The 24,548-nt window shown below is 40.8% G+C and overlaps 1 protein-coding gene across 1 annotated transcript in view; it reads right to left on the reverse strand.

The window, feature by feature from the left end:
• Positions 1–10,210: 10,210 nt before the first annotated feature.
• MYO5C (myosin VC) overlaps positions 10,211–24,548 on the reverse strand; it is a 113,589-nt gene continuing 99,251 nt past the window's right edge. The window contains exons 39-41 of the mRNA XM_061157176.1: positions 13,381–13,555; positions 12,786–12,866; positions 10,211–11,580 (exon numbers count right to left, since the gene is read on the reverse strand). Coding sequence (XP_061013159.1) covers positions 11,428–11,580; positions 12,786–12,866; positions 13,381–13,555 — 409 coding nt within the window. The 3' untranslated portion in view covers positions 10,211–11,427. The remainder of the gene's footprint in view (positions 11,581–12,785; positions 12,867–13,380; positions 13,556–24,548) is intronic.

Genomic DNA, 24,548 nt, shown 5'->3' on the forward strand with positions numbered 1-24,548 from the left:
CTGTCCTGGGGGGAGCAGCCAAAGAAAGTGGTGGTGGGGTCAGGGACCCACAAGGACCCAGACTCGGGGCTTCTGAGCCCTGCTCAGTGATCTCAGACCGGTCACTTGTGATGGGTCACTCCACCTTAGAATGAAGGGTTGTGGCAGTTCCCTCAAGGAAGCAAATTAGTGACTTTGTGGCAGACTCAAGCGTCTGTGCTTTCCAGTCCCTTTCATGCCAGGCACTGTTCCAGTGCTTTACATTAGTAACTCACAACAGTCACCCTTAATGGGCACTGTTGTCACCTCTGTTTTACAAATGAGGCACAGAAAAGTGAGATGATTTGCTTGGTTCACTCTGCCAGAAACAATTTCAGAGTTCTTAGAGCAAAATATTAAGAGCACAGGCTCTGTCTAGATTCCACTGCCTGGGGGGTGAATCCCGGTTGTGCTGTTCTGCCTTGAGTGGCTTCCTCAATTTCTCTGGCCTCATCTGTAAATGGGGAGAATACCTTCCTCACAGAATCCTCATAAAGAGTGACTGCATAGAGTATTCAGAGCAAAGCGTGGCACACAGTTATGTGCTCCTTCTTATTATGAAGGCTGCCTGGTACATGTGAGCAATTAACAGGAAGTATGACACTGGGTCATGGGGACACCTCTCACAAGGCCATCTCAGAAGGCCTGGGAAAAGCAGCATCCTCGTATCACCTCTTCAGGACCTCATGGCCCACCGTGGGATACGTGTGCCTGACTCAGGGTCTGCGTGTTCGTGAAGACCTGGGGTGAGTGGAGCTTCATACAGGAGTGTGCCCTCTTCTGAAGGTTCTTTGTAAAATAACCCCCAAACATCCTCCAATCTAGGGAGTTTACCATCTGGAGAGGAAGCCAAGGAATGCTTTAATGTCTGGCAAAGTTTGCAAGGGCTTCCCTCATAGCTCAGTTGGTAAAGAATCCGCCTGCAATGCAGGAGACCTCAGTTGGATTCCTGGGTCAGGAAGACCCCTGGAGAAGAGAAAGGCTACCCACTCCAGTATTCTGGCCTGGAGAATTCCATGGACTATAGTCCATGGGGTTGCAAAGAGTTGGACATGACTTTCACTTTCAAAGTTTGCAAAGTGCCTTCCTTTACTTTGCTGTGCACTGCTTTTTTAAAGTGTAAGTCAGAAAAGTTATCTGCTACATTTCAGCAGTGGTGGAGTTAGAGGGTTGCCCCATCCATGAAAAGTACCCAATGGGGGCTGTGTCTACACAATCCCAAACACCTGGATTAAAAAGTTAGCTGTTAGTCATTTGGATGTCTCTGCAGTCAAAAGAATCTGTCTGAATATTTGGGAACCCTCCAAGTGCTCGTGGTGGAGCAGATGACAGTCCTCTGAAGAACATCTCCAGGCAGGGTTCTGACCTGGGAAGAAATCTGTGATGGTAACAGAGGACCTGACATCTGGGATTCTAGGCTCCTTCTGTCCACAGGGAACTTTGTTTCAAGTAGAGAAGAGCTAGATTAACACGTAGTACTGCCCCAGGGTGGTAGGGCCATCAGAAAGCAGGTTTAAGAATTGAATGTCCTCAGCTTGCAGTGTGCAGATCCAAGTTTAGAACAAAATGTGCTGCAGGTAGAAGCCCATCACAATGAACCTGAATCCTGCGACATCAGGATTACTATACTGTACCAAAACCTGCTGCTTATTTGCCATTTGCTTTACAGGAATAATTTTTTTAAATGTGTTCACTGTTAGGAGTTACAGCGGGACCAAAAAGATGAATACGGTTGTCCCTTCAGTTGGATAAAATGTGAAAGTTATCTTTCCCCACTTAGGTAAGTGTCTTGGTTTTTGTTCTCTCATTGTGTCCACGATGGGGATTTCCTACTGAGCCTGTGGGGAAGAGTGCTTTACCACTTGTGACCAGGTAGGGACTCCACTCAGCTGCACTGCTGAACACAGCTTTGCAAATTCTCTGAGACAGGACTCATTCCTAGAGCCTCAGCCAGACTGTGGGCATTGCTGCCACAGGATCTGAAGCCTGTGCAAAGCCGCCTCTGGTGAAGATTGATTTGTATACTCTGAAAAGTGCCAGGTTTTTTGTTCAGCCCCTACCCTGGCTGAAGGCTTAGGCCCAAGGAACAGTTTTCCTTGAGCTTGATTTTACTCATAACTGAGGCCCTATATTGGAGAAGGAAATGGCATATACTTCAGTCTTCAACAGAGCTGTTCCTAGGGACAGCTGGCACAAAGCCTTTGGGAAGGTGCTCCCTGGCTGTTTATTTACCAGAGTTCCTTTAAGCTTGCTTGTTTGCCAAGCTGACTAGGAGAAGACAGAAGGAAAAAGCATTAGCTCTAAAAACTAATAAGCTAAAACATTTATTGAGCACTTTCTGTGCTGAGTATTAGTCTAAACACTTTATAAAATAAACTCATTCTTCCTCCTCCCCAAACCCTGAGATAGATGCCACTATTGTTGTTTTCTGATGGGAAAACAGATCTCCTGGCAGAGCTGAGATCCGCTGGCACAAGGCCCCTGAGGAACATAACTGGGAGTTGAAGCCAGGCCATCAGACACGAAAGCTCACATCCTAAACCCTCACACTGTACTGTCTCACTCAGCCTGGGTGTGATGCAAATGTTCGGGTGTGTGTACACTGATTCTATGGCAACCCGCCAGTCACAGGACCCTCATATTAGACATTATTTAAAGACAGGTAATGACTTAAATATTTTTTTAAAAAGTGGCACTTACAATTTCTGCACATAGTGAACAGTAGTTGAGCTGTTCAGATTTCTTGAAAACTGGTCTCAGAGCCCGTTGTTTGAAGCATCTGTCACAGGAGCCAAATACGTTAACTAAAAAGGTCTGATCCATATTTTACCCCAGCTGACGCTGGAAAAGAGGGAGAGAAAAAAAGGGAGGTGTGTGTGTGTGAGAAAAGTTTCACAAATTAAAAACAACCTTTAACAAGTTCTTTAGTCTTATTTCTCCAATTTCTTGGGCATTTCCTAACAACTGAAAGTATTATGAAACAGTCCTAAAATTTTATAATGGTCTGCAAATTTTTACTTTCTACTGTTTGTTCATAAAAGAAACTTTGTATTAGACTTTAATAAACTTTGTATTAACATGGTAGTTAGCATAGATGTAAAATCAACTTCTTGAGCTGAAAGCAGATAAAGTGAGTTGTTAGACAAAGCGTGCATCACCCTCCCATGCAGCTTCTATTTTCTTTCTTTCCTTTTTTCCTCCTTTCTTTCTTGTTTTCTTGGCCATACATGTGACATGTGGGATCTTAATACCCCAACCAGGGATCAAACCCTCACCCCCTGCATTGGAACCATGAAGTCTCAACCACTGGACCACAAGGGAATTCCACAATACATGTTTTTGTTGACTTTTTTTAAAAAAACGAAAGAAAAAGAGATAGAAAAGGGGGGAAGGGATGTGTGTATATGTATGAGAAAAGCCAATGGAAACAGCTTTTTAAAACCTCATCTTGGGACTTCCTTGTCGGTGGTTGAAGCTCTGCTCTTCCACTGCAGGGGACTTGGGTTCAATTCCTGGTCGGGGAACTAGGATCCTGCATACCACGAGGTGTGGCAAAAAAATCAACTCACCTTCCTGTTATCATGGTAGTTGCTCAGACCTATGCAAATAAAGTCTATGCAGTTAATTTGTAACCTTCAATTTATTACAACATGCTGGGTCAACACCAGCTCATTTATTTAATCAGTAAGAAAGTATCAGACAATAGATTTTCTGAACAGACATGGACACAATTGATTTTTGCAGTACGGTATTTTAATCCTGTGGGGCCTCACAATATTGTTGTTGTTGTTTAGTCTGTAGGTTGTGTCAACTCTTTTGTGATCCCGTGGACTGTAGCCCGCCAGGCTCCTCTGTCATGGGATTTCCCAGGCAAGAATACAGGAGTGGGTTGTCATTAGCTCCTCCAGGGGATCTTCCCCACCCAGGAATCAAACCCACATCTCCTGCATTGACAGGTGGATTCTTTACCACTGAGTCACCAGGGAAGCCCTTTGCAGTGGATTCTGTAATTTAAAACTTAAAAAAATTCCTCCCTTCAAGATGAAGTTTTGGAGTAAAGATTAAGAGTCAGAAAACCTGGAGCCTGACCCCAACCAAGTAAATGTGGTGTTGGTTCCCTGTAAGGAACACACCTCATTTAATGAAACATTTGCCAGTCACAGATCCAGAGGTCACTGCCTGTCAACCCAGGTCACCGAAGGGAGGGCAACCTTGAGCAAACAAGCATTTGTGCTAAAGGGTGGGGTTCTGGCTGACCCAATCCTGGCCCCACTACTTGGGCAAGTGACTTCACCTCTCTGCATCTTTGCTCATCTGTTAAATGTGGATCTTAGAATCTGCCATCGTGGGGGTGTCAGGGGAATTATGAGAGATAGCACATGAAGTATTTAGCGCAAGGCTGGAATACAGGGAGTGCTCCATGGACGTTATGCTGCCCTCTGAATGGCTACAACAGCAGAAGCCGTGGCAGCAGGGAAAAGGAGGGGAGTGGGGATGAGGCTGGAGATGAGGAAAAAGCAGAGAGGAGTCTGCGGCCACGTTCAGACGAGATGAAATCCTGTACTAAGCAGTGCCATGGGATGGATTTGGACCGTGCTTCCAAAGGAGCGGGAACTGGACTTGGTGATGTTTGGGGAAGAGGGGAGGGAGATGCCTAGGACGTCTCTTAGGTTTCTGTTTGGAAGGCTGAGTGGTCGGGCTGCCACTGCTGGAGTTTGAGAACCAGGGGGTGAAGGTGGGAGGGACAGCCATCATAGCCACACCAACTTAATACGTGTTCCAGAGCGGGCCATGTCAGGTTCAAAGGAAAGATCCTGTGAGTATAAAGAGCTTTGGGGGCACTAGCCTGAACGTTTGAACAGAGTCCAAATTGAGAGGGATGTATTTTGGGGCAGGTGGCAGTGGAGAAACCACTGTGGGGGGGCTGTCTACTATGCAGGGGTCACCATGGGGCTGGGGAGAGACCAGGGAACTCAGGAGTTGAAGTGCAGCCCCACTGCCGAGAGGTGGCTGCAGCATTCTTGAGGTCTCTAAGGAACAAAGGAGTAGAAGGCAGTTCCCCAAGGACGAGGGATCCCAAGGGAATCAGCTACTGACCACTGCGGAGTGCTGGCCCTGACCTCTCACAGCCACTCAGGGAGGGAAGCAGGACATCTGTGTTACCACAAGGGAGATACTGAGGGATTAACAAGCGCAAGGTCAGTGATGGAGCCTGAATCTGTACGCAGAGGAGCTCCACGACCCTTACCACAGAGCCAGCACCATCGAGCTGCTCTGAGTTGTCACAAAAAGAGTTAAAGAATGGGAAAGGGCCTGCCACCAGGGGCTGGCCTGGGATGGGGGCCTGGTAATGCTGCCCCCGCCTCCCCCACCCCCCGCCACTGCCCAAACCTGCCAAGCGGGCCAGTCACAAGGTCGTGCTCCAAGTAATAGCATTAGGAAGGTGAGCCATGGGTTTTCAGCAGGGAGTGACGTCATTCAAGTGGATTATTCCAGCATTTGCACTTCTGCAAGTAGGTCAGAGAGAGAGTGTACAGCAGGAAAATCAATTAGGTTAAGAGACTGTTGTCAGGTACTGGAGAAGAGGAAATAAGCTCTGGACAGAGTAGTAGCTGCAGGAATGGAAGGTGAGAGGAACCGAGGAACTAAGTGCAGAAGGAAGAGAAGGATGACTAGGAATTATGGGAGATCGACTCCCACAAAGAGAGAGGTAGAAAAATTGCCACACAGAAAGACGTATCATATGATATCACTTATATGTGGAATCTTTTTTTTTTTTTAAAGGAACAAACAAACTTATTTATAAAACAGAAGCAGAGCCATGGATGTAGAAAACAAACTTAATGGTTACCGGGGGATGAGGGGGAAGGATCCATCGGGAGATTGGGATCGACATATACACACTACCGTATATAAAGCAGGTAATGAATAAGTACCTACTATATAGCACAGGGAACTCAGTACTCTGTAATGATCTATAGGGGAAAGAGTCTAAAAAAGAGTGGATATATGTGTAACTGATTTGCTTTGCTGTACACTTGAAACTAATACAAAATTATAAATTAACTATACGCCAATAAAATTTTTAAAAAATTGCCAATATTCCAAATCTGGATAGAGACTTTTCCCATACTGAATTTTATATATTTTTTCACATTATAAGAGAGGTACGTGTTCATTATACATAATTGGAAATAGAAGGACACGAAGAGGGAAAATCTGTCATCAACATGCCTTGTTCTAACAAGTAACTGACCTCTGTTAGCATTTTATGTTTTATTCTAGAATCTCCATAGGCACCTATGTGTATACATTAGAAAAATTGGAATTACATGTCATATGCAATTTTGAACTTTAGTTTTTAGCTTAATAGTGTTTTCATCTTTGCATGTCATTGCATATTCTTGGAAAACACCAATTTTTAAATGGAGATCACAAGTCTTGAGTCGTATCAACCATAAATCATATTGTATAGCTAGCATTTTAGATCTGGTTGGTTGAACATGAGCAAGTGACAAAGTAAACTTGGAAGATTATAGCATTTTAAAACTATAAATGTTACACATGCTCATTGTAGAAAATTTGGGAAAATCAGAAAGGTATAAGGAAGAAAACAATCACCCATAATCCCATTGCCCAGAGAGACTCCATTTCACATTTTAGCTATGCAGGAATAGATTTTTAGGACCAGGGGTTATACTGTTCGTGTGCACTCTTTATATTTTTACATCCTGGTATTTTCCACTTAGTTTTTATAACATGGGCTAAATTTTAGTACAGTCTATTGTACTTATTGAAAATAATAATTTTTATGATGAGGGAACTTTTCGCAGCTAGAGCAAAAGCTTCAGTGGGCACTTCGACAAGAAAAAAAAAATACCCCATTTTAACAAATTCTGACATGAGATTGCTCTGCAGTAGGAGTTACCTAACCCTAAGCCAAGCACAAAATTTCTTTTAAATGTTTCACTTAAATATACAGTTCCAAAAAAATTTACCAAATCATCTACTACCCCATGATTATTATTTTAAAAAGTCAGTGCCAAGGATAGAAAGTCAAAAGTGAAAGTTCCCATTACCTGCCCTATACTCAGTTCCCTGAGTTTGGAGGCTATTCTTCCAGAGTTCTCTGATGCCATAGATAAAGCTTGTTAGTTATATAAATGGAACTGTTAGCCACTTGCTTTTTTACCTAACTTATTCTGTTACTGTTTACAGAGCTATCTGTTTTTTGGTAATAGCTTTAGTATTATATTATACTATGGAGTGATGGAGTATCACAGTTTAATAAGCCAACATCCTACTCTAGGATATATAGGGTACCCCCAGTTTTCACTTTTAAAATTGTGCTTCATTGACCCAACTAAAAATGGGCAAAATTACCCTCATACTCTGCTGGTGGGAATGTAAAATGTTGCCGCCTCTGTGGAAAACAGCTTGGCAGTTACTCAAGAAGTTAAACATGGTTGCTACCAAATGACCAAGCAGATTTACACCTGGGCATATTCCAAGACCATCAAATACATATGTGCCCATAAAAATTTACACACGAATATCTGTAGCAGCATTTAAGCCAAAGTGGAAACAACTAACATGTCCATCAACTGAGGAATGAATAAAGAAAATGTGGTCTGTTCTGACAGTAGACTCTTATTTGGCAATTAAAAAAAGGATGAAGTTCTGATGTGCTACAACGTGGATGAACCTTGAAAAGTTTACACTAAGTGAAATAAGTCAGATGCAAAAGGCCACAAATTATGATTCCATTTATACAATACATCCAGGATAGGCAGGTGCACAGAGACAGAAAGTAGATTAGAGGTTGCCAACAGGTGGGAGGTAGGGGGTTGGAGTGACTGCTTAATGAGTATGGGGTTTCTTTTTAGGGGTGATGGAAATTTTCTAGAGTTAGATAATGTAATTTGCTTGTGAATACACTAAAAACCACTGAAATATATGCTATAAAGTAGTTTTATGTTGTGTGCAATTGTATCTCAGTGCAGATTATTTTTAAGTGGGCAAAAACTTGGACACAACATATGTAGATATTCATATGGTCAATAAACAGATAAAGAGGTGCTCAACATCATTAGGCGTCAATGAAATGCAAGTTAAAACACACTGTGAGACACAGATGTACAGAACAGACTTTTGGACTCTGTGGGAGAAGGAGAGGGTGGGATGTTTCAAGAGAACAGCATCGAAACATGTATATTATCTAGGGTGAAACAGATCACCAGCCCAGGTTGGATGCATGAGACAAGTGCTCAGGCCTGGTGCACTGGGAAGACCCAGAGGGATCGGGTAGAGAGGGAGGTGGGAGAGGGGATCAGGATGGGGAACACATGTAAATCCATGGCTAAAAAAAAAAAAAGAAACACTGTGAATCCACTACTTACCCACCAGAACACCTAAGAGTTAAAAGACTGATGGCGTGAAGTGTGGGTGAGAATGTAGAGAATGTATTCTCTTACCACTTCAGCTGGTAAGAGAATAAACTGGTACAACCACACTGGAAAACTGATTGATAGGACCCACTAAAGCTATGCAAACCTATCATTTTATGCCTTGATATATACTCAACAGAAATGAATACTTACATCCTCAAAAAAAAAAAAAAAACATGAATAAGAATGTCATAATAGTTTTATTCATAAAGCCCCAAGCTGGAAAAACCCAAATATTCATCAACTTAGATAGATACATAAATTGTGATATGTTCATCTAATAAAAAAGAATAAACTGCTGATACACATGGCAATGAATGGGTGAGTCTCACAGGCTTTAAAACTGTGTAATGTTTAGTGTTAGAAACCTCTTTCTATTCCATACGCTGCACTCCAAGATTTACGTTGACATGTGAAGTGTTATGTGGGTCAGTTTTTAAAACTGACTAAATTGTACAGATGCTTAATTTGCCCCTGATGTCAATACTAAATATATTTTGAAAACAAAGCACCTATTTCAGAAGAAATACATGTGAAATGTGGAAAAATTAGAACATACAGATTAACTACCATAACATCCTTTACCTATACTCTCACTGCCCAGAAAGACCCCTGTCAACAACTTGGTATGCACACATCTGAACACTTTTCTGAGCATTTAAAGAAGCCTGAGCACTCTAATGTTAACACATACATACCTTCCAGAGAGTCAACGCTTGAAACCGATCAGCAGAATGTGGAGAAGATAGAGCCGCAGCTTCAAGGTGCTAAGGCAACTGCATCCGTCTAACTAATCTCCTTATCTGGACTTTACAGCTCAGCGGCTCTCTTCCTTCCCACCTCCGGCTCTGTGTTCACAGCTGGGGCAGGTGCTGCAGGTTGCATCACTCACTCACGCTTTAGGCCTTCTGACCATCCATACTGCCAGGTTCCCTTAGGAACCCCGTGGACCAGTTTTTAGAGCTCTGTTCTCTGCTCTCTGCAGGAAGCAGAGTTTGGCAGGTTTACCCCCATGAATTCACGCCCTGCTTCACTGAGTGACCCCGACATTTACCTGTTACTGAAGGTTAGCAACAGCTCCTGCCTTTTCACAGTCCTCACCCTATCAGTACCTCATGGTTTTGGCCACCCTTGCCACCTTTGGCTTTGTAGAACGGATCAAGACAGTGCAGTGAGTGCTCCCTTGCCCCTTTCTCCATGCGTACGCTTTTCAGGCTCTGCAGGTCCCCATGTCTTCAAACAATAACTACTCTTTCCCAAGACTGACCCCCTACAAACCCTGCCGCCTCCAGTAGGACTCTGCTCCTCAAGTTCCACTTGCTAGTATTGAGATGAGCTTTTCTCCAGGAGCTTACAGGGTAGCAGAGGGAACAGCCAGTGTTACTGCCCATGATGGGTGCTATAAGACAGGACGCATGAGTTATGGGAGCCGAAAAGGAAGAGTGATGGGCTCTTTGTGGTGTAGGGGAGACCTGGAAGGGGCACAAAGAAGGCAATCTGTGTGAATCAAAACCCAGCCAACTCTCTGCCAAGTAGCCCCTAATGCTGGCACAGTCTGGGAGCTGAATGGAGACACAGCCGAGGAGGGCATATTTCCTTGCTAAAAAATTTTATATATATTTTATGAGGTATTATGAATCTGTAACGTTTCCAGCATCTTTAAGTATGACCCTTAAAGAAAAGCATAAACCTTATGCACTTAGGAAGAATGTAATCTCCTGGCAAATAAGAGAATTTGACCCAGATCATGTGGTAATTTTATTGATTAAAATGTTACAAAGTTCTACTTCTCATTTCTTCATATACAATATATCTGAGCGAACTAAATCAAATCATTTATGATATGAACACGTTATTACATATTGGAAGGGTGATGTTGATTCATCATCATATATTATTTCTACTCCTAAGATATATGCCCATATTACAGAATCACAGCCATGGCCTGTGACTTTGGGGAGGTATGGAAGAGCACTGAATCCACAGGCTAGGAGTGCTTATCAAGTCATGTTTTATGCTCTGAAAGGAAGAAATAAGGAAGCCTGGGGGAACAAGGAATAGTCAGTTCCCACAAAACTTGGGAGATTTTTCAAAAGAAGGAACTGACATAATTTTTCAGTTATTTTTATGAGGAAATCTTAAAACATATTTGAATGCTGATAAGACAGAAAAAATCATTTAGGTTGCCTTTTCAAACTATTTTTTTTAATTCATTGTATGAAAGATATTAAACAATGAAAAGTTATGGCAAATATGTTGGCAGAGAAAATTCAATGACATGTTCTTTTGGAGGAGATGTTAAATGATGTGGGAGTTAGACTTGAATGATATATTAGTTTTAAATGAATATTTACATAAAATACTTCATGATTTATTTCAGATTGAATTGAATATTCTCTTAAAAATTAGAGGGGCCTGAAATAAATATTTTTTAATGCAGAAGTGTCTTTAGTACAAAGAGTTGGTGAAGCACCCCCACCCTCATCAAGCAAGTGTGAGAGTGAGAGAATTTCTGATGGGTCATGGTCAAATGGGATTATTTGAAAGACAATCCTGGAACCCATTTGTGGCTTCATAAATATCTGGGCTTCACATGAACCTTAGAAAACAGGATAAGCTGTGTCCCGAGAGTCTCACTCCCACTGGGTGGACCCTTGTCACAAGATAGAGGCACCAGGCAGAAAATATGAGTATTGCAGGAATTCTAGTAAAATTTGGCAGAGATTCCAAAGGTAGGCGTGGCCTTTCCAACCTCAACTGGTGTGTGTTAATTCTTACAAGATGACAGCAGCAGTACCATCACCATGAGCAAGAGATGTGGCCCATTTGGGAGAATTCTTATTTTCTTCATTAAATCACATTCCAAAGCATCTCCAGTTCCAATCAGGTGTAAGCCACATCCCTCTTATTTGAGCTTCACTGAGCTTCCGAAAGAAAAGTGCACTTATGCTCCTTTCTCCTGCTATAACCTATTGAGAAAGCCAAGCTTAAAACTGCTGGGGATTTGGATCATTTCCAGAGCATGTGGAGAGGGAGTGAAAGGAAATGTGACTTGAAAGAGGTATTTGGTGTCCAACATCAGGTGTGATGAATCCTCTCGGCTGTTTAGGAGAGCCTGAAATGAGAACCAGGGGGAAATGAATAAGGAAACTAGTGCACTCTGCTGTGTTGCTGTCTGGGAGTCAAGAGTAAGGAAAACACAACAGTGAAAAACTCCTTTCAAAATCATGTGAGATAACACACAAAAGAGTTTTTCAACATCACAGCACAAGGTGAAATGGTCTATTTGGGTCTTCCAGGCCAGCTCTCATGAAGACTTACTTGCTCTTTTTCACTTCAGAAGTTAATTTCTCCCAGGATGGGCTGACTGTAAATCAATCTAATTTCTATTCTTACCTATTCTCATGGCATAATTCTCAGCTCATGAGTGGAGCTCAGTATTAAATTTTTATTGCATTCATAATTATTTTTAGTTCAGTGGTTTGCAAACCTTTTGGTCTCAGGACCCCTTTAAAATCTTAAATTACTGAGGACCCCAAACAGCTTTTGTGCATGTGGTTAGAGCCATGGATATTTATCATATTAGTAATAAAGCAATAATTTAAAATACTTATTAATTCATTAAAATAACAAGAAAAGCCCAAGATATATTAACATATTTTTACTGAAAAATAAATCAAATTTGAAAGAAAATTTTAAAAAAACTACTGAGAAGTAGTATTGTTTTTTTATAATTTTGTAAATCTTTTTAATGACTGACTTAATATGACAGGCGGAATCTTATATCTGCTTCTGCATTCACCTGTAGTGATTTGCTATTCTGGTTGAAGTGTGTGAAGAAAAGTCTGCCTCACACAGGTATATATTTGGAAAAAGGAAGACTTTGCAGACTCTGAAATTAGCTCAAGGATCCACTCCTCCCCACCTCACCAAAGACTCTTAAATGAAACTTTGAGAACTGCTGCCCTAAGGCATTGGGAAAGAAACTTCAGGGATTAAAATAAGAAAAAATGAGTACATAGGTTCTCTGTTTCCATTCAGCCTCTGCTCCCTTGTCTATACACAAAGACTGATGGGAACCAAGACATGCTGAAGGAGTGTAGACTGCGAGCCATGGATTTGGTGCTTTCAGTCCCTTCCCACCAGGGCTGAGATGGGTTCTGAAAACGGGGCATTTGACAGGGAAGATTTCTGCCACTTTTCCTGTGTGCCTTTCCTTTGTATAGTTGGTACATGTACTTTAATTGTGAACTTCTACAGTGGTAATTAAATATCACTTTCTCATACTAAACATTAAAAGGCACAGCTTAAGCATCTCACCTGCACTTTGCGAACGAAGGATGGAGTCACTCTTTTTTCAAAGTCATCTATAGGTGTGTATGAATTAAGAATCTTTATGATCTGCAAACAATGCATAAGATGGTATAAGGCCACAAAAAAGATAACTTTGTCCATGAAATGATGGTTCCAGTGGTCTGGGAACAGTTGGGAACCACAAGTGGTTCCTTAATACTGTAATTTGGCTCTAGGAACCATGTGTTATTTTTTCCCCAAGAAAAGAGGAAACAAGCTGAGAAGAGCATAGATGGGAGCAAGGACATCATTTAATTAGATGACTGTGAGATAATTCCCCATTTCCAGACTCCTTCTCCACTCCTACATCCTATCCCCCCACACACATATCTGTGGTTTTGTGGGCAGGGAATGTACCATACGCGCTTTTAGGTTTTCAAGGTCTAGAGTTAATATTTAATAAATGCTTGTTAGATAAGTGGGTGGGCCATGGAGATATGTATGCTCCCCAAAGAGCACAGAGAGATGCAGATGCACCTCATGCCCCCTAAGCCAGGAAAGAGGATGCCAGTCACATGATCTGCTGGTGACAATCAGGGAGACACTACACAAACCCGATTACCTGCACGGCAGACAAGGAGGTACAGCGTTCGTAGATCTCCTTGGCATCACTGTCGGTGGTCTTCTTCACCTGAAGCAACCATGCTGCCTGTGAGAGAGGCTCCAAAGTTTCCTTGGCCAAGTTGTTCTGTAAATTCTTATCTTTAAGCCATTCTTCTAAGTAACTGATATTGCACCTGGAGTAAAAGGCAGAGGAGCAGAGAACAGTGGGTGATCCATTTAGAACACTTCAGGGGAGGATGTAGAGTCCCCCAGCATGTCCTAACATGGTACCAGTGTTCACTGAGATCCTTAGGACCGTGTCCAGCAGTTTCTTCATTTGTAACAAGAGGGGGCTGGGCCAGATGATCAGCTCTCGTGATCCATGATTCTAAGGATCATGATGGTCTAGGGTGAGCGGCCATAATGGCAATAAACTTTGGAGAAAATCTGAACAAAGAACAGTGACTACAATAATTTATAAAATAATCTATTAATGTACCTTTAATAATAGATTTGAAAATATCTTAAAGGAAAAACTCATAATGTATTTGAAGAGGGGACTTATACTGTTATAAAAATTGTTTGACCTCTTTTCCTAAAGTAGTAGAAAATTTTCAACTGGTAGGTTTTCTAAGTCCACTGGGGTTTCTATTCTAGTTTCTGTCACTTATTATCATAGGTTTATAAGTTAAGAGGCATGGGTTTTAATCTCACCAATCTGTTTTGTGAGCCTGGAAAGTTACTCTGCCTCTCTTGGTAAATCAGGGTGTTGAGAACACTCACACATTGCTAGTGAGAATGTAAATAGCACAGCTGCTAAGGAAAACAAGCATTTCCTCAAAATGTTAAACACCGAACTACCATCTGACCCAGAAACTCCAAATTGAAAGGTCCACACAAAAAAATCATACACAAATATTCATAGGAGCATTAATCATTATAGTAAAAAAATGAAAACAGCCCTAATGTTCACCAATTGGTGGACAGATAAATTGTGGTCTATCTATACGATAAGATGTTATTCAACAATAAAAAGGAGTGAGATACTGACACATGCTACTACATGGGTGAAATATGAAAACATCATACTAAGTGAATGAAGCTATTCACAAAAGACAACATATTTTATGATTCCATTTATTAAAAAATGTCCAGAATAACCAAATCTGTAGAGAAAGAAAATACATTTGATGTTGCCATTGGATCAAAGAAAAAGCAAGAGAATTTCAGAAAAACATCTACTGCTGCTTCATTGACTACACTAAAGCCTTTGACTGTGTGGATCACAACAAACTGTGGAAAATTTTTAAAGAAATGGGAATACAAGATCACCTTACCTGCCTCCTGAGAAATCGGTATAAAGGTCAAGAAGCAACAGAACCAGATATAGAGCAATAGCCTGGTTCAAAATTGGGAAAGAAGTACATCAAGGCTGTATATCATCACCCTGCTTATTTAACTTATATGCAGAGTACATCATGTGAAATGTCAGGCTGGATGAAGCACAAGCTGGAATCAAGATTGCCAGGAGAAACATCAATAACCTTAGATATACAGATGATACTACCCTTATGGCAGAAAGCGAAGAGGAACTAAAGAGTCTCTTGATGAAAGTGAAAGAGGACAGTGAAAAAGCTGGCTTAAAACTCAACATTCAAAAAATAAGATCAAGGCATCCGGTCCCATCACCTCATGGCTAATAGATGGGGAAACAATGGAAACAGTGAAAGACTATTCTCTTGGGCTCCAAAATCATTGCAGATGCTGATGGCTGCCATGAAATTAAAAGACACTTGTTCCTTGGAAGAGAAGCTATGACCAACCTAGACACCATATTAAAAAGCAGAGACATTACTTTGTCAGCAAAGGTCTGTGTAGTCAAAGCTATGGTTTCTCCAATAGTCATGTATGGATGTGAGAGTTGGACCATAAAGAAAGCTGAGCACTGAAGAATTGATGCTTTTGAACTGTGGTTTTGGAGAAGACTCTTGAGAGTCCCTTGGACTGCAAGTAGATCCAACCAGTCCATCCTAAAGGAAATCAGTCCTGAATATTCATTGGAAGAACTGATGCTGAAGCTCCCATATTAAGGTCACCTGATGCAAAGAGCTGACTCATTGGAAAAGACACTGATGCTGGGAAAGATTGAGGGCAGGAAGAGAAGGGGACAACAGGATGAGATGGTTGGATGGTATCACTGACTCAATGGACACGAGTTTGAGTAAACTTTTGGAGTTGGTGATGGACAGGGAGGCCTGGTGTCCATGGGGTCACAAAGAGTTGGATGTGACTGAGTGACTGAACTGAACTGAACTGAGGTGAGGAGAAGGGGCCTCCTTAGTGGGATGTGGGTAGGGGATACGAGTGGCTGCTACTGGGTTTAAGGTTTCTTTTTGGAGTGATGAAGCTTTTCTAAAATTACATTATGGTGATGGTTGAATAATTTTATAAATATACCAAACTTCATTGAACTCTACACTTTAAACAAGTGAACTGTATGGCATGTAGATTATATAACAATGAAGCTGTTTAAGAAATTGAGTGAACGAGGTGATCTCTAAGGTCAGTTCTAGCTCTGACCTTCCAGATTATCAACTCCCCATGGGTTATATCACTGGAACAATAATGCTGAGTTAATGTATTCCATAAGGAGGTAATAAGTGTGAAATGAGTTCTCTTGCTCTGCTAAGCACCCCCTCCCTAACACTGTTTTTCTGCATTGTCAATTTTGTCCCACTAGTTTAAGTTCTTACTACAGTAGATTCCTAATGGGCCTCCCATCTCGTTCCTTCTAATCCATCCTATTCAATTCTGCCACAGTTTTTCTAAATCTGAATTTTGAGCATCTTAATCCTCCTACTCAAAAATCTGTATTGGGAGTTCTAGTTCTTGGTAAGATGGAATAAGCACTCCATTTTGTGTCTCCCACGGAATGCAGTTATAAAACCTGGATGGAATGCCTGGAACAACTATTTGAGGACTTTGAAAAGTAAACAGTAGCAGGTGGTGTGGGGAAGAAGACCAGAATTTGAAGTATCTCCCAATTAATACTGAGTTTACCAGTATCTTCCCCTTGGCTATTCACTGGTTTGATCTCAAAGCACCCTGAAATTCAGCAGTGGGCATTGCTGTCAACTAAGAGCTCTAGGAAGAATCCTCCAGTTCTGGTTTGAGATGCTAAAAAGGGGTGTCCTAATACTCTGAGAGAGGGTAGAAACTCTGTTTTTCTTATTTCTCCTTTTCTTTCTTTTTCTTCACTCTGTTATGCGCAAGCCCCAAACAGTCCTATGGCGGTGGCAACAGGCTCCAGCAACAAACTAAAACACAGAGGGGAGCTTTCTTCAGTTGAAGGAGCTGGAGCTCAAGAGGGTGGGGGTGAACACCTCGAGCTCTATCCTCCCACCACTTGACCCCAGACGGGGACATCTGCTGGACGTGTAGCACATAGTAAGTTAAGTAAAGCCCAAGTTTTCTGTCTGGAGGACAAAAGAAAGGATCCCTAGAGATCTGGAAAGTACCAGGGGTATTATGGAGAGGAAAAAGCTCGGGAAAGTGACCCTTAAATTTGCTTATGAACTCCTGGGCACACCCCTGAGCCCATGTATGAATCTGCACACTTAAACTTTGAGGACTAAACTATGGATTGAGCACCACCCAAGTTTCAGACTGGCCACTGTGTGTCACACATAAGACAGAAGCGAATAGCATTACAAAGGCTTTGAAAACTGAGCTGACCAAGGAATCACAATTCCCAGAACCTGAATCCCAGTGGGTTGATTATCTGATAAAAATATCAACATTCTCCACAGGATTTAAAGACTCAGTGTCTCATAATACTAAAGTGTCCGGAATACAATTCAAAGTTACTAGGCATATGAAAACCAGGAAAATCTCATCAGATTGTACAATGCAATTAATAGATATCAACTCTGAGATGACACAGATGTTGCAATCATCTGACAAAGACTTTAAGGAAGCTATCACAAAATGCTCCAAAAAGTAAAGACAAACTACCTTGAAATACATGCAAAGACAGAAAATCTCAGAAAAGACACAAGATGTTAAAAAATAATTGAAAAATTGTAGAGCTGAAAAATATAGCGACAGAAACAAAAGAACTCACTGAACGGGCTCAATAGTAGAATAAAGAGTCAGAGAACTTCAAGGCACCAAACTAAGACTATGCAATCTGAAAAGTCCAAAGGAAAAATCTCAAGAACAGAACTTTAGGGGTAACAAAACAATGAAATCTCTAACATTTGTGTCACTGAAACTCCAGAAGGAAAGGAGAAAGTATGAAGCAGACAAAACATTTGAAGAAATGGCTGAAAATGTTCCAAATTTGGTGAGATCCACAAACCTGCAGATTCAAGAAATCCAGAGAATCTAAAAGAAGCTAAACTCAAAGAAATCCATACCTAGTCACATTATAATCAAACTGTGGTAAACTAAACACAAAGGAAAAATCTGGGAAATCATAAGAGAAAAACTAAGTATTATTTGTAGGGAAATAATAATTCAATGACTGTGCATTTCTCATCAGAAACCATGGAAACCAGAAAAAAGTGAAACATTTTAAAATTGATGAAAAAAATGGACTGTTAGCCCAAAATATACCTCAGGAAGTATAGGTGAAGTATAGATGTGAGATAAAGATATTTTCAGATTAAAGAAAGCTAGGAAAATCTATTATCAGTGAATCTGCTCTAAAGGATTACCGAAATACTTTTCTCAGGCAAAAGGAAAATGAGATCTAAATGAGATCTGGGGGAACAAATGAGACTTGAAACATTAGAAATGAAGAAATTACAGAAATGATAAATATCTGGATAAATATAAAAGACTATTCTTCTCCTTTTGAGCCCTTAAAAATATCCTAGGTGAACTGAAACTAAAAATTATAACACTGTCTGGTAGAGTTTTTGATATATGTAGAAGTACAGCATAAGACAACTACAAAATAAACCAAAGAGAGGAAAGGGGCCTATGTGATGGTAAGGTTTCTACATTTCACTTAATGTGATAAATGGTTGGGGCTCCAAACTTTCAGCAAAGGGGGGAAGGGTTCAATCCCTCGTTGGGGAACCAATACCATGCATGCCATGCAGTGTGACTAAAAAATCCAAATAAACAGCTTTTAAAAAATCCAATTTAAAAATAAAAGATATTGATTCCAAATAGATTGAAAAAGGTAAATATGATACTATAATTTCTACAGCAGCCATTAAAAAACATACAAAGAGATATAGAGAAAACACAATAGGGAAATTTAAAAAGGATGCCAAAAATGTTCAAAGAACCCCAAATAAGACAGAAACAGGAAATCAAAGAAATAAAAACCAGAAGGAACAAATAGAAAATAACAAAATGGTAGACATATCTAAATATATCATACATCAATAAATACATTAAATTAAAATGGTCTAAATATACCAATTAAGAAACAGAGATTGTCAGACTGGATAAAAAAAAAAAAGGACCCAAATATATGCTGCCTACACTTCAAATATTAGACAAATAAGTTAACAATAAAAGGATGGGAAAAGGTATATTATGAAAACGCTGATCCAAATAAAAAGCAGACTTTCAGACAAGATATGACTGACTCATTTTGCTTAGTCGTGTCTGACTCTTTGCAACCCCATGAACTGTAGCCTACAAGGCTCCTCTGTCCATGGGATTTTCCAGGCAATAGTACTGGAGTAGATTGCCATTTCCTTCTCCAGGGGATCTTCCCAACCCAGGGATCAAACCTAGGTCTCCCACATTGGAGACAGATGCTTTACCGTCTGAGCCACCAGGGAAGTCCGTTAAGTAGACATCAAAGCAGAGAAAATTAACAGGGTGGGATAAAGAGAGACCCCCACATAATGACAGGAGGGTCAGGCCACTAAGATGACATAACAATTTTTAATGTGTATGCACCTTACTCAGAGTGTAAGAAAGACAGAGCTTCAGAATACATAATGCAAAAACTGACAGATTGAAAGAATAGACATATTCAAAATTACAGCTGAAGACTTCAATACACCTCTCAGTAGTCAATAGAATTAGTAGACAGAAAATCAGCAAGGATACAGAAGAACTGAAAAATGAAAGTGAAAGTCAAAGTCTTAGTCACTCCTCTGTCCATGGAATTCTCCAGGCAAGAATAATGGAGTGGATTGCCATTCCCTTCTCCAGGGGATCTTCCTGACCGAGGGATTGAACCCAGGTCTCCTGCATGGCAGGCAGATTATTTACTGCCTGAGTCACCAGGGAAGCCCCGAAAAATACCATCGACAAATTGGGTCTGATTGACATTTGTAGAATATTTCACCCAACAACAGAAGAATGTACATTCTTTTCAACTGCATTTGGAATATTCACAAAAGTAGACTGTATTCTGGGTCATAAAAGCAAGTATTAACAAATTTAAAAATAACTGAAATCATATAAATTTTCTCATCACTTCATGGCGAATAGATGGGGAAACAGTGGAAACAGTGACAGACTTATTTTCTTGGGCTCCAAAATCACAGCAGATAGTGACTGTAGCCATGAAATTAAAAGACGCTTGCTCTTTGGAAGAAAAGCTATGACCAACCTAGATAGCATATTAAAAAGCAGAGACATTACTTTGCTGACAAAGGCCCGTCTAATCAAAGCTATGGTTTTTCCAGTAGTCATGTACAGATGTGAGAGTTGGACCATAAGGAAAGCTAAATGCTGAAGAATTGATGCTTTTGAACTGTGGTGACAGAGAAGACTCTTGTGAGTCCCTTGGACTGCAAGGAGATCAAACCAGTCAATCCTAAAGGAAATCAACCTTGAATATTCATTGGAAGGACTGATACTGAAGCTGAAGATCTAATACTTGGCCGCCTGATGCAAAGAGCCGACTCGTTGGAAGAGACCCCGATGCTGGGAAAGATTGAAGGCAGGAGAAGAAGGGGACAACAGAGGATGAGATGATTGGATGGCATCACCGACTCAATGATCATGAGTTTGAGCAAGCTCTGGGAGATGGTGAAGGACAGGGAAGCCTGGTGTGCTGCAGTTCATGGGGTTGCAAAGAGCCATGATTTAACGACTGACCAACAACAACAAATATATAGTTTGTTTTTTTCAATGTAAAAGTATTTATAAGTTTGTGTTTTAAAAATAAATCTGGGAAAGTCTAAGACAAAGTGGGATGGTTGGGAACTCTAGCATCATAATCTACAGTGTATGTTAACCTGTGTGCATTTAGAGATCCTTTTAAAAATTGTGGTAGACTTCTGGGCACACACACTGAGGAAACCAGATCTGAAAGAGACACGTGCACCCCAATGTTCATCGCAGCACTGTTTATAATAGCCAGGACATGGAAGCAACCTAGATGCCCATCAGCAGATGAATGGATAAGGAAGCTGTGGTACATATACACCATGGAATATTACTCAGCCATTAAAAAGAATTCATTTGAACCAGTCCTAATGAGATGGATGAAGCTGGAGCCCATTATACAGAGTGAAGTAAACCAGAAAGATAAAGAACATTACAGCATACTGACACATGTATATGGAATTTAGAAAGGTGATAACGATAACCCTATATGCAGAACAGAAAAAGAGACACAGAAATACAGAACAGACTTTTGAACTTTGTGGGAGAATGTGAGGGTGGGATATTTCAAAAGAACAGCATGTATACTATCTATGGTGAAACAGATCACCAGCCCAGGTGGGATGCACGAGACAAGTGCTCCGGCCTGGTGCACTGGGAAGACCCAGAGGAATCGGGTGGAGAGGGAGGTGGGAGGGGGGATCGCGATTGGGAATACATGTAAATCCATGGCTGATTCATATCAATGTATGACAAAACCCACTGGAAAAAAATAATAATAATAATAAAAAAAAAGAAAAAAAAATAAATAAAAAGCTTTCAAAAAAAAAAAAATAAAAATTGTGGTAGAAAACACATAACATAAAATTACCATGTTAACCATTGTAAGTGTATAGTATAGCATAGTAGTCTTAACTATATGCACCATGTTGTGAAACTAAGCTCCCAGAACCTTTTGTAAAACTGAAACTGTACATCCATTGAACAACAACTCCCTTTTTCTCTTTCTCTCATCAGCTTCAGGCAACCACCACTCTACCTTTGTTTCTAAGAGCCTTACTGACAAAGTATATTCTCTAAGCACAACAAAATTAAACTAAAATCAATAACAGAAAGGTAACAAGAAAGTCTCTAAACACTTGGAAATTAAACAACACACACTTCTATACCATCCAAGAGTCAAAAAGTAAGACTTGAAGGAAATTAGAAAATATTTTGAATTGAACAAAAATGAACAGAACAACATACATCAAAACTGTGTGTTGGGGGATAGAGTTAAAGTAGTGCTTGGAGAGAAATGTATAGCATTAAATGCTTATGTTAGAAAAGAAAAGTCTCAGAGCTAATAATCCAGGCTTCTACTTTAGGAACCTAGAAGAAAAGAAAAATAAATGCAAAGTAGGCAGAAGGATTGAAAAAGACAGTAACAGAAATCAATTAAATTTAAAAAATAAGACAAAAATAAATGAAATCAAAACCCGGTTCTTTGAAAAGATCATAAAATTGATATACCTGTAGCAAGATTGACCAAGGAAAAGAGAAGACAAATTAGCCACAGAGGAGTGGAAGAGGGGCCAATACTACAAATTCTGCAGAAATTAAAAGAATAATAAAGGAATATACTCAACAGTGATACACACATTACCTCAACTGTGATGAAGTGGACCAATTCCTTGAAAACCAAAAACTACCAAACTCACCTAAGATGAAATCCATAACCTGAATAATCCCACAACTACTAAAAAAAAAAAAAATCTAATCCATAGTTTATTATTATTATTTTTTAATCCACAGTTTAAAGCCTTCTGAAAAAGAAAAAACTCTCGAGGCTGCTGCCATTCCCAAGGGACTGGCATGCATTTCTCATGCTGGCACTCTGCTCTATCTCAGTAACCCATCTTTCTAGATCCCCCCATCACTCCTGGTTCTCCTTTCAAGGAGGGCTATTCATACCCTGCCCTAAGCATTCCTTCACTGAGGCCTGTGCTCATTTCTCTAGTTCTTGGGCTGAAATCCTTCTTGTCCTCCAAGACCTAAGTCAACGCCTTTTGTATTCTCCCCAGATTCCCTCAGGACAACAAGCAATGTCTGTACCTGGGCCACATCATTCTGGTTCCTAACAGAACTGTCTCCACAGGCCCTACCTAGGTTCTTGTCAAAGCACCCTGGGTGGGCTTCCCTGAAGGCTCAGTGGTAAAGAATCCACCTGCCAATTCAGGAGACACAGGTTCAATCTCTGATCTGAGAAGATCCCACTTGTCTTGGAGCAACTAAGCTCATACACCACAACTGTCGAACCTGTGCTCTAGAGCCTGGAAGCCACAACTACTGAAACCATGAGCCACAATTACTGAAGCCCCTGCACCTGCAGCCCATGCTCGGCAGCAAGAGAAGCTGCTGCAATGTGAAGCCTGCACATTGCAACTAGAGTAGCCCCCACTTACTGCAATTAGAGATTTGCACAGCAATGAAGATCCAGCAGAGCCAAAAAAAAAAAAAAAAAAAAATGATGCCTGGGCAAAATAACCACAATGGAACTTGCAATAAAAATGCTATTGTGGAGATGGTGAGATAAAGTTCCACATGAGATAGTATTTTTTATAAATTTATGACTGCTGCTGCTGCTAAGTCACTTCAGTTGTGTCCAACTCTGTGTGACCCCACAGACGGCAGCCCACTAGGAACTAAAAAAAGAACTACATACTAGGAAAATTTTTACATTTTCCCAGGAACTGGTCTGCTTCACCATGCCAGATGAGACCAGAGAGCTACTGACGTTTTGCTTTTTTCTCCTGGCAGTCAGAAAGCCCAGTGCCTGTTTTCAAGCTACTCTGTCCACTGTTTATTTTTCTTTTCTTGGAGTTTGATATTCCACTTGTGTCCATGTTTTTCTATTGCAGTGCTGGTGTTGTCATGGTAAAATCACTGCCAATCCTGGAGTACCATGTTTATGGCAGAAGCTGAATCAATATCTGAATGAACAAATGTCTCTAAGGTGCATGTGCTATTCACTCAGAGCAACACACTGGAAAGGCAGTACTTCCCTAATAGCACTTCCAGTTGGTGAGAGGAAAGAGTGCTGGGCACCTATGGGGACAAATGTTCACTTACCTTGGGGACCTACTGGTGGAATAAGAGTTGTTTAGCAAAGACTTTGGTGACGTGTAGGTTTACGACTTGACTTTAAATAAGCCTGAGGCCTGCCCCAGAGGACTTCAGGGCATCTGCTCAGAGCTTGGGAAATAAACAGACGCCTTTCCTCTCAGTGAAGAGGAAAAGACCCACAAAGCCCAGCCCTCCTGAATACTCCCTTGAATCTGAAAACCACAACCTGGGGTCATGGGAATTTCACACACTGCTTTGTAGAGATGTCCAAGTTTCACTAATGCTAAGAAGATGTAAAGGATGCCTCTTGTTTACTGTTTGGCTTAATAAACTTTTTGGGTCACTTTTCATTGTGTCACGGCCATCATCATCACCCCAGATTCTCCTGTCACCTACAGGTATTATATCCATGTACATATTAAAACATCTTAAATATCTACCCTATATTATATGCTTTCTAATCATGTGACAGTGTTAATTCAAACAATAGCTAATGATCTGTGTTTTCTTGGTTTAGGGACAGAGAAGCTGACACACCTCAAAACTGGATGACTAGGCTTCCAGGTGGCACAGTGGATAAGAACTTGCCTGCCAAAGCAGGGGACACAGGTTCGATCTCTGGTCCGGGAAGATCCCGCATAACACCAGGCAACTAATCCCACATACCACAACTACTTAGCCCATGCTCTGCAACTAGAGAAGCCACTGTGATGAGAGGCCTTCTCACTGCAAAGGAGAGTAGCCCCACAAGAGGCAACTAGAGAAGGCCCTCGAAAAGCAACAGAGACTCAGCACAGCCAAAAATAAATAAATACATAAAAAGAAATTAAAAAAAAAAACAAAACAAAACTGGATAACCATGTCTGCAGGATGAACTCTCAACGCTTAGCCTGGCATTTTACACCCTCCCAATCTGGGTCCAGCTTACCACTCTACTGCAGTCCTGTAGATCCTGACATAAGCCTTCACTTAATCTAGACAGAGCTATTAATATTT

This window comes from Dama dama, chromosome 12 (assembly GCF_033118175.1).
Source record: "Dama dama isolate Ldn47 chromosome 12, ASM3311817v1, whole genome shotgun sequence".
NCBI lineage: Eukaryota > Metazoa > Chordata > Mammalia > Artiodactyla > Cervidae > Dama > Dama dama.